At 51.5% G+C, this 11,432-nt stretch overlaps 1 protein-coding gene across 1 annotated transcript; it reads right to left on the bottom strand.

Annotated features, from left to right (window-relative positions):
* Positions 1-10,072: 10,072 nt before the first annotated feature.
* Positions 10,073-11,040, bottom strand: LOC123115677 (uncharacterized). The gene has a single exon (XM_044536787.1). The coding sequence runs from the start codon at positions 10,891-10,893 to the stop codon at positions 10,201-10,203; it is 693 nt and encodes a 230-aa protein (XP_044392722.1). The 5' UTR covers positions 10,894-11,040; the 3' UTR covers positions 10,073-10,200.
* Positions 11,041-11,432: the final 392 nt, after the last annotated feature.

Raw genomic sequence — 11,432 nt, 5'->3', positions numbered from 1 at the left:
ACTTGACCACATAAAAAAAGGCGGACGCTAGTCGTCATCCGGATGATATGCACGCCGAATCAGCCGGTTCGCTAGCCGCATGATCATTCCACCAGCACTCGTCTTCCACTGTACTATTCGCTGACTTAGCTCAGCCTTTTTCTTCACGTGGGTGCTGAGCCGTGGAGGCATTGCTTTCCACACATCACGTGGGTTGTGGCCATCAGGACTAGTTTAAACCCTTTTTCCCTTTTCAGATCATACCATAATGCCAACATCCATAGGCATGAGCTGCGGTCATGTCAAAATTAGTGACGGCCGGACTGCTTCAAGGCGTGCTGCAACGGAGGCCCGACTACTTCAACGATCTTACGACGACATGCTTCGATGGCCGCAATGATGGCACGGCTGCGGTGTGCTTCGGTGGCCATGGCAATGCTGAGGTGATGTTGCGACGGCATGGTTAACGGTCGCGACGTGCTTTGACTGTTGCGGCGATGCTATGACAGCAACCTGGCTACTTCAATGATGTTATGATGGCATGCTTCGACGGCCATGCCGGGTGCTTCGATGACCACGACAGGTGCTACGAGCCTACGATGGCAACCTGGCTGCTTCGGTGATGTGGCGACGTCATGTTTCGACGGCCGTGATAGGTGCTTCAATAGCCGCGGCGATGCTACGATGGCAACCCGGCTACTTCGATGATGTTGCGACGTCGCGTTTCGACGGCCGCGACAGGTGCTTCAATAGTTGTGTGGATGCTACGATGGCAATCCGGCTGCTTCGATGATGTTGTGACGTCGTGCTTCGACAGCCGCGACGATGTTGCGACCAACCGCAACGAAGTCATGCTTCAAAATGGTCATGACGATGTTGCGAAGGCGTGCTTCGATGGACCACGGTGATGCTATGATGGAGGCTTGAGTGCTTCGACGATGCTACAACGGTGTGCTTCCCAGCGTGGCGGTCTTGCGATGACGGTGGCACGGCTGCTTCGACAAATGCTATAACGGCAACCCGGCTGCTCTAGTGATGCTCCAACGGTCGCGGCGTCACGAATGCTACTCTAAACATTGCTATATCAGAACGAACGATGACTTCATAAGCTTGCTAGTACCAAATCCAACAAACATGCACGGTCAACATCAACATGATGTGTTGAAATCCTCGTTTGGTGATTGCTATGTGCTTCATCTTGAGATTTTTATTTATTGAGCATATCATCTTGAGATTATTTGTAGCATCACATATGTAGGTATGTGGCAAAGAAGTACGTGTGATGTACAGTAGTATAAAAGTACAAAAGAAATGAGCAGTTAAGTCACCGGACCACTTACCTTCAGGCGAGCTAGCTAGCCGCTATGCATTTACGGTCGAGATCGATAGGTGGGCTGTGGGCAGTCAGGTAGTGGGCAGGCTAACTCGCGTGATGGACAAAGAGGCACTCCGTGCGCACTCGGCACCACACGATGGCGTGCGATCAGACGGCGCTCGACGCGGCTGACGAACCCAGAAATCATCCGACTGTTTCTAAGAGCATCTCCACGCGTTCGGCCCCCCAACGCATAGGCCGGTGCCCTTTCGGGCGCTCACCCGACGATTTTTTGGTCCTAGGGCGATCCAGGCCCCGGCCATGCCCCCAGGTGCCGCCCCTAAGGCATAGCATATTCAAACTTGGTCCGTTCCCGCTCCAAAAAATGCCATAATCCGGCGATCGACGCAACAGTTCGGCGATCATCATTGTGCCACAGTTCGGCGATCAAAAGAAAAGTTCGGCGCGCAAAAAGAAAGGACACGCAAGGAATGCATCAAACAGCGGTGTCGGCCTCCGACGTTTCAGGGGTCGGCGTCGGCGTGCGGGGGCTGGGTGGCATCGGCGCGGCTTCTGTGCTGCTGGGCGTCGCGAAGGCATCATCACTCGGGCTTGGTTGCGGCGTCGGCGTCGGCATGGGAGTTGGCGTCGGCGTCGCCAGTATCTGGTTCAGGATGAGGCCGTGCTCCGCCAGGTACCACGCCTTGAGCTTCTGGTCACCGCTCTGGAGCATGTCCGCGCCGCCCATCAAGAATGACAGGTCGGTGTTCCTCTTCTTCGTGGCGACGTTGGTCCGGAGCAAGTCGACGTTGGTTCGGAGCAAGTCGAGCTTGACGGCGTTGTTCGTCATCAATGCCGACCACCGCGCCTCAGTTTTATCTTCCCGCATGGCAGCCGGGGTCTTGGCGTCGGCGAGGCAATGCTCGATGGACTCTTGCACACGTGCGGCAGCCGACTCGGCGTATTTCGCCTTCTTGGCCCCTTTGTTGCCGTCCGGGTGCTCGTCTGCCGCGCCCGGGGTTGGCGCGTCCGGCTTGTACGTCTCCTTGGCCTTGGCGAGGGTGCGCCGGACATCCGCCCACTTTTCGCACTTGTCGATCCGCTTGAAGATGTGGAGGTACTTGAACTCTCGGTCACTGTTGTCATCGCGAAACATGGCGAACATGCGCAGCAGCTGCGCCGAGGAACGAACATCAGTCGGCGGGCGCGCGCATGGGCGCACAAACGGCGAAAAGAAATGGGGAGAGGCCGGCATGCTGTACCTGATCCTCGACGCTGGCGCCGCTCTCCGGGTGAGCCGCGATCTCCTCGGCGATCCCATGTCATTTATTGCACGCCGTTTGGATGAGCCCCCAATGGTTCGCCATCGCCTTCGACCCACGCTGCATGTAGACGCCTTTGAAGTAGGGGTCGACAAGCTTGCGCTCATCGAACTCGGCCTTGATGCGGTCCCAATACGTGTCGATGTTCAGATTCGTGTCGGTGATCGGGTCGAGGTAGACGACTTTCCACACTTCGACGAGGCACTCGTCCTCCTTGGACGCCCACTTGATGCGCGGCTCACCGGTCCTGGAGCAGGCGCCGGCTCCTCCTCCTCCTCCTCCTCCTCCTCCTCTGGCTCTTCCTCGCCGTAGTCGAGCTCGCCGTCCTTGTCGCCGTTGAGATCAATTGTGTCGTCTTGGGAAGTGAACCCGGGGGAGGCGGCGGCAGCAGCCGAGCTGGATGCGATGATGTCTTTCATGTCGGCCTCCGTCGCGTCGGCGTCCCCGAGATGCGATGAGGAGGCTTGTGAGAAGAGCCCGCCACGGCGAAGAGGTGGCGTCGGGGAGGCTGCATGCATAGGTCGGCGGCGAGTAGATGTATGGAGGGTACTGCACGCCGACGAAGGCGGCGACGGCGTGCGCTGGACCGGGTGTCCATAGGGGAAGGTGACGTTGGGGTTGAACCCGCCGTGCACATCGCCGTTGGCATAGCCCAGCGACGGCATGCAGCCCCAGGGTTGCGGCGACGACGAGAAGCCGGCCGGAGATCCGACGCTTTGTTGGCTCCATGTCACATGCGGGCCGTGGCCGCCGGGTGGATTCATTATCCCCGCGCAAGCCGCCTCGGTTTGTTTGGCCGAGCGCTCCGCCTGCTCCACCGCCCCCGCAGCCGCAAGCACCGCCCTGTCCCGGGCCTTCTTAGCCCTGTTGCGCCTATCGACGGTGATGGCCTCCCGGTGCTGCACTTCCGCCTTCCAGTCGGCGTTGGTCATGCCCGGGGGCTTGGACGGCGACGCCCTTCGCTTCGTCTGCTTTGGCTGGGCGGCGGCAGCGGTTGTGGTATCCATCGCAGCGCGGAGGAACACGTACTTCTTCGGCGGCATGGCGCCCGGCTTGGGAGGAGGAGGAGGAAATTGGAGGGAAGAATAGCGAATGAGAGGGAAGCCGAGGGGGGAAGTAGGAGGAAACGGCGGGAAAAGGGCCTCCTCTCGCCGACAGAGCGGCCCCGCGCCCCTTTTTGCTTCTGTTGGCGCCCCCAGGCGACACCCGGGCGCTTGGGTTCGGCTCGGGATCGCCGGCTGTTAATTTGGACCAAACCGGCGCTAAATGAGATCCGGGAGGCGCGACTGGACCAATTTTTGGCCGTCGACGCTAAAAAATCGCCTGGGGGGCCTGTTGGGGGTGCGACTAGAGATGCTCTAAGTGTTTTCTTCATGATCCACAATCAGGATGCTCTTACTATTTTCTTTTGAGGGTGCTCTCTATTTTTCCTCGTAGAAAATCGGATGGATCGTGCGATCACCAAACCAATTAGCTACCTTCGGCTGGGCATACAATTAGAGCATCTCCAGCCGAGCCCCACGACGCCTCCCAGGACCATTTTTTGGGCGACGACGACTAAATACTTTACCACTCATCACCCCGAAGGTTCAGTTTTCGTCGGATTTGACTAAAATTAGAGCCGACGTTCCCAAGCCAAACCCAGGCCATCGGGGGCGGTTGGGGGAGGAGAGAGAAGGTTTTGCGTGTTGTTTGGCCCACAGTCAGCCTCCCACTCCCCCTCTCCACCCTTTTTCTCCGGGCCCCACCCACGCCCTCTCTTTTTATTTTCTCCCGTGGCTTGGAGGCCCTGGAGGGCGTGGACACCAACAGGGACCTCTTGAACGGGTCGGCTGGCGGGGACGACGTCGGCGCCCCAGATGATGTCGGCCTCGTCGAGCTCCAGGGCGGGGTCGGCCACGTGCTGTAGGGGGCGGGCCGGCGCCGGCACGAAGAGCTGGTGCGCAGACACCATGCAACGGCTGCTGCTCCGGTGGTAGGGACCAAGCTCGAGGAGGTCGCCGACGAGGCCCGAGCAGCCCGGGCCGGCCGGCAACCAGAGGAGCAGCTGCGTGTCGGGACCTCCCTGTCGTGCACTGGCGGCCGAGACCTCCCTGTCTTTGGTGGAGTAGTAGTACGATGCCCTGCGAGGGAGTGGGGCACGGGGTGACTCCTTCGTCGGCGTGACCGGCGGCTCGACGTCGGCCTCCGGCTGCTGGATGTCTCCTTGAGCTTCTCATCGCCTCCTTCCCCGTCGACGCTCGCGCTCCTCCGCTGGGCGCGCGCCGAGGAGGTCGTCGACGCCGCCGCGGTCAAGATGCTCAACGAAATGACGTTGCCTCCGTGGGAGCCCAACACTGCTCGTGGGGGGCGCAACGAGTGGAAAAATTTGGCTCCCAGGCCAAAATTTTCACCGGCAGCCCCGCAAGTAGCGAAAAAATTGCCTCCTGGGGGGGCAAACGAGGGGAGATGCTCTTAGTTCGTTCTGCTCGTGCCGGACACATATATGTTTTTCTCCTAGGCACTGAATACATGGCGCATCTCCTTTTTTTATATCTTACGTGTCATATGTTAAAAGATGTACATGTTACTATTGTACGTAACTTTTAGATCTTTTAGTCTCAACTGTTATAATTTAAATCAACTTACTATATATTTTTTAGCTTGTGTGGATAAATGTGGTGTTTTGTTTGACTTCTGTTGTACGTACATAATAGATAGCCATTGTCCCTAACTCTGGACAAAGAATCTCTTGTTTCTTGAGAAAAAACTCGGCTTCTTGGCTCTCTAAAGAAATTGTTTTGGGAATAGCAACAGGGGTTTGGAAGAAAGGGGTTGTTCTGCTTAGTTTCAACTCGCTTGAGCTCGTCTTCGACTCATGTTCACCCCTCTTAACGCCGCTGCAATGCTGCGTTATCTTCCCGCTTATGTGAAGAAATGACAGATCTGAATAATTTTCTGAGTTTCTTGCCTTCTTTCTTTATCTTTTCGGTTCTTGATCAATGCACGATGGGGAACGGGGCTATGGTAGGGGTGTTTGGTGAGCGACCATACATTTTTCTGAGATTGATTTCGTTGGTCTCGCCGTAGGTTAGAGATGTTAATGGCATGGCTACTCTGCGGGCTGAAGACACAGTGGGTTGCGGCTACTGTTTGCGTAGAATACAGAGACTACGTGCCCGTAGGACAAACTGGGTTGCGGTGATCCCTCCGCCCAATGATGTTCGGAGGGGAAGCAGCTGTGTGTGGTGCGGCTGTGCCATGAAGACCAGGAACACCCATTGCTCCCTACCTCAGCTTGAGCAGTTGATACACCTCCCCGATTGATTGTGTAGGTTCTGTCGTCGGGTGTTTGGATCTTCTTCCTGCCCTGAGCATGCTGCTGACCATGGCAAGCATCCGAATGCCGCCACCGCAGTAGGCCTAGTGGTAGTCCGCCATTTGGAAGGATGGCCGCTTGCAGTAGCTGCACAACTACCCGATGGTTTTGGTTATGGTGTGTAGGTATATATGTTACATTGGATTTATTGATTGGTATTATAGATGATATACATTAGATTTACTGATCTTACTACTGCAAAATTATCCATTTATAGGTGTAGAACATAGACGGAGAAGTCTACTATCCCATAAATCCCAGCCTGCTTCACCTCCAGGGAGTCGTCAGAGACACGACAGTGCACCACTATGCCAGAGTGGGCTGTTGGGAGGTTACTGGTGATGGAGACGTTGAATTTTGCTCGTTACGGTGCGGACGTCGGTGAGCTTAGACTCAGCCAGTGACCCTAGTGGCGTAGGTTTGGAAACATAGTCCCACCAGTACCTTGTGACGAAATATTGCAAAGCACTATTGGTTTGGGAAGCACAAACAGAAGCCATTGTATTTGAAAGAAGTGATTTGAGTATGAGTTTACTGTAGGCTGGCAGTTTTATAGGCTTACGATATACCGAATGCTTGAACTATTTTAATATGGCCCCCACAAAAATTCACAAAATAAAAATAGTAGTTTATCTAAATATTACATTTTTAATTTAGTTTTGTCTAATATGTCAACAAACGCTATATCATACTTTCGTATTTTTAATGGATTTTTAAACATGAATTTATGTTATGGTCCTCGCAAATGGTTCACAAAAAGATACTACTTAATATAAACGTTATATGTTGCATTAAGTTTAGTCTGGTACGAACAAATAGCTTATATTTTCTATGGTTTTCTATGATGTGTATTTGAGAGGTCTTATTTTTCAACTTGATAACATTATAAATGACAAAAGAGATTATATGTTTAAGGAAACTACAAAAATTATGTTCAGCTATTTAGTCAAGTTGTTGAAACGAAACAAAATTTATTTTATATTTACAAGTAGATGCATTTCTTGCCAAACTAGTGTTGTTCCTGATTTTGGTGGTTGAACATTGCAAGGGTGTTCTTCCGAACATAATGAAGAATATATATGTTCAAAATTCTATGAATGATGGTTGTCAAATATTTGTTTAGTTGAATTTATTGAGCAAGATATTTTTAAGGTGATGACGATGTACTAAAGATTTTTATGGACATGAAACATGTAATTTAAATAAGGTTGAGTTTAATGACACATTTGAACTAGCTCGAGTTTAATAATATGTTTGAACCATTTTTAAGATTAAAATGCATTCATTATCCCTTAACTTGTGTGACACAGACACGAAGTTGATTTAATGCTCTAATCCCAAAAAACATGTATATCTCTCTAAGCTTCATAAAGACAACTAAATTGTGTGTTTCTTTTGAACACGGTACAAACGCAGATGCTCACATACACGCATATAAACCCAACCCTATAAACACATGCACGCACACGCTACCTCCATGAGCACCTCCGAGATCCAGAAGCGGCACAAACCATAGGCGCCTAAATTGTGTGTTTCTGAAAAGTGGTTTACCCTTGGCATTGCACTTTTTGTTTTCTCCGTACACAGGATATGCCTCCCCTTGGATTAACTTAACTTAATTAATCTTCTTTCCAGTCAAAGGAATTGCCCTGTTTTATGTCATATTTTTCTTCCTCTGGCTCCAGACGCCTCACATTTGCTCACCGGGTGAGGTGTTCTGGCACAGACAAACACATACTGCACATGTCAAGAAAATGCAAAGGAGGTTTAGTTTAGTGGCACATAATCCTCCTACTTAAAAGAAATCATGCAACCTTCTCTCCATTTCACCACCGTTATATCTGGACGGAGGACGGTGGCGCTGTTTGACACCTTGGCGGCGTCGATGGATGGCCGGTCTGACAAGGATGATGTGGATCTCCTTCCTAGAGATGGTCGGCGGTTTGATGGTGGTGGCGGTTTATAAAACGTGTGCATGCGGTGTACGCTTTAGATTTGTTGCACCGGGTGTAGGCTCCTGATACGTCATTGTTAGCGGATCAGCGGTGACTCCGGTTCTAGATAATGCGGAGTGAGTGGTGGCTTCGGATCATACTGTTGTTGAATAATTAATAAAGATGGTTGTATGCATTGCTTGATGCAGAGGCCAAGAGTTTTGGCCTCTTTTTCGAAAGAAAAAGGTTGAAAATCCCATAGGTGCAAGCGAAACTAAGTAGAAACAGAGCATAGCAGAGGGGACGCTATATAGACAATGGCACAACACTGAAAAGCAGCAAAGAGCAGAATTGGTCTTTTTTAAAGGATTTTTTTCTTGTGCAGTTGATTCTAATAGCGGCAAGAGTGGCAGTTATGCTGGTGGTGGTGGCACTAGCTGTCATCTTGTCTGGCGGCGGCAATGTCTGCGCGTGCGACCGTCGGTGGCGACGAGTGGGTGGTTTTGCTGGCGCTCAAAGCGAAGTTCGTCGACCCGCTGGCGCGCTCGCATACTGGAAGGCCGCCGGCCTTGTCAACGCGATCGATCTTGCCTAGAGGAACCAGAGCGGCAAGCTCTCCGGCTGCCGGTGCTGGCGGTGTTCAAACTCTCCTCCAACGCCTCCGGGTGTTCGATGTTAGCCAGAACTCCTTCTCTGATGGGCCCGCAGCTCAGCCTTCTTTCTCTTGTGCGACTTCTTCAACCCCAAGCTGGACATGGCAGGTGGCACCATGAGATCTCACCGGAGCTCGGCAACCTCAACAACTGTCGGGCCCCAAGCTGAAGAAGATTGAAGGTTGCAACACTAGTACTGTTCATAACTGAAGAAACAAGACACTTCTTTGTGTGTGTCATCTCCTCCGACTTCGCTCAGCCGTCCGATGAGGATCCGACATCAGCTTAGTGCTTTGTCGGCAGAGTCGTAAAGCTCTCCACTATCCATCACGCATGTCACTATTTGAATTCCAACGAGAGATAGTGCAGCTCCATTTTACTTTTCAGTGTGCTTCCATCTACTCATCCGTTTCAAAATAGATGACTCAACTTTGTAAGGCTATAAGAGCCATGGATCTGGGGGAGAGAGTTCATCATCTTGTGCTCGGGTACAAACCCTAACTGCCATGTTCTGGCTGGCAAGATGGCGTACCTAAAATTTGCCCTAATTCCCTCACGATCTTCTCTCCAAGTTAGCTATACCTTATGATGTTTATTCTCAATCTGCCCTAGCTAGTTCTTAAGAGATAGCAGACCATGTCACCAGTGGGAAAGTATCACATGATACCAGCCTTTACATGATACCATGATACCAAGTTAAAAAATTCAAATTTAAACATGTCAAAAAATTCTGAAAAAAATCATGGATGTTCATAACACATATGTCGACAACTCCTAAAAAATCCAGATCAAAATTCGAAATATATAAGGAGAAACAAAAAAGACAAATACAAATGTGAATAGTGTCATTTTTGCTTTTGTCTTCTTTTGACACTATTCATGATGGATTTGTCTTTTTTGTTTCTCCTTGTGTATTTCGATTTTCGATCTGAATTTTTTAGGGGTTGTCAACATATGTGTTGTGAGAATCCATGATTTTTTTTCAGAATTTTTTGACATGCTTAAATTTGAGTTTTACAAGTTGGTATCATGGTATCATGTAAAGGCTGGTATCATGTGATACTTTCCCCATGTCACCAAACTCCGGTACCTCGACCTTGCCATTGGCATCCTCGTCGGCGTGATCAAGGGCAAGGTCCCGCCGGAGTTCAGCAATGCCTTGTAGCTGGTCTTCCTCGACTCCTCCGAGAACCTGAGATGACCCCCGCCAAAAGGTGGCGCAGTTGGGCAACCTCCAGCTGATCGATCTCACGTGTTGGAAATTATGATGGCGGTCGTCAACTCAACATACATCATACATTAAGGCCACTTTACAAAGAATAATCAACATTGATTGATAACAAATTAACTTTTTTTTCAATCGTGCCATGGTTGATTGCTAGTTCGAAATAAACATTACAAATATCAAATATGTTTTGCTATATCTAGAAACACTCCACTACATTGCAAAAGTGCATACATCTACTGCTCAAAAAAAAGTGCATACATCTATCTATACTACAATAACAATCTCCAAAAAGAAGGTTCCTTTATATATATTTTTGAGATTTTTTTACTTAATTAGTACTACTAGTATATACTAAGCTAATTAGCTTATTTGGCCACGGTGCCTTCAGATATGGAGTACTAGCTAATTAAGCTATCCGTTGTTGTTTTGAGTAGCGGATCCCAAGAAGACGCCCCACTTGGGCTCGCCGATCTGCGCGCCGGCGGCCGGCTGGTCCACCGTCGTCGTCCTGTCGAGCCCTGCGCTAGCGACGGCGGGGACCCTGGGCTCCGCCGGCACCGACGACGGCTGGGCCGGCACCCTCGGCCTGACACGGAACGGGTTGAACAGCGAGGCCCACACGCTGAGCTGCTCCTGTCGGGTCACGCCGACGTACGGCGGCACGAGCGCCGGCATCCCCGGCCCGGCGAGCGCGGGCGGCGCGCCGGCCATCCACGGCATGGACGGGCCCACGGTCGCCGCAGGGAACTGGAACACCCCCGGGAACCGCAGGCCGCCGGTCAGAGCGGTCGGCAGCGGCAGGGGCAGCCACTTCCCGGCGCGGAGGGCCTCGTCCCCGCGCTCCCACGTGGCAGATCCATCCGGCGACGCCGCGGACACGTCCATCACCATATCCGCAGCCGCCGCCGCCGGTGCCACTCCGGCAAAGCGGTGCTCCTCCAGCGGCCGCGCCGCGGCCACGCCGTGCGCGAAGACGAGGCAGAGCGTCGCGGCGGCCACAGCGAAGACGCGGCGGCGGTCGACCATCGTGAGGGTCGATGGTATGTCACACCACGTCGATATCTTCGGCGGTGGCACGTCTTGGCCGTGGTGCTGGTGCTGCATGGCCGGGCTCTTCCAGGCCGTATATGTAGGAGCTCATGGAGAGGTTTAGGTTGTGGTTTGTAGTTGTACGCTGGAGACGCATACTCTACATGCAATGTTTGTTGGGGAGCTGACTGCTGACCAGTGCTTGAAGGTGTTAGCAATGGCGATGGAGGGAGAGAGAGGTTAGCTGATGGTTCGGTTGGACCATGCTATGTTCGTGCTTGCAAGTTGCGAGTATTCCCTCCGATTCCTAAATACTCCTATAAGACTTATATTGAAATCTTTAAAAAGACTTATATCTATGAACAGAGGGAGTATTTATTTTGTTCTCTTTTTGAAACACCATAAATCTCATAGGTGCAGAACCTGATGGAATTATACTGAACTGTAACAATTTGGTATCCCTCTATAAACAAATATAAGACCGTTTAACATAGAACATTGCTTTTGCAGTTGTTTGTTGTAAAACACGCCGAATCCGATTAACTTGTTATATGCACATTGCCTAGTTTATTTTCTGTTACGAGAGTTCAAGTTTGGTCTGTTCCTTCTTCCGC

Source organism: Triticum aestivum, chromosome 5B (genome assembly GCF_018294505.1).
Source record: "Triticum aestivum cultivar Chinese Spring chromosome 5B, IWGSC CS RefSeq v2.1, whole genome shotgun sequence".
Lineage (NCBI taxonomy): Eukaryota > Viridiplantae > Streptophyta > Magnoliopsida > Poales > Poaceae > Triticum > Triticum aestivum.
The sequence above is the reverse complement of the archived record's forward strand: the minus strand, read 5'-3'. Positions and strand labels throughout refer to the sequence as shown.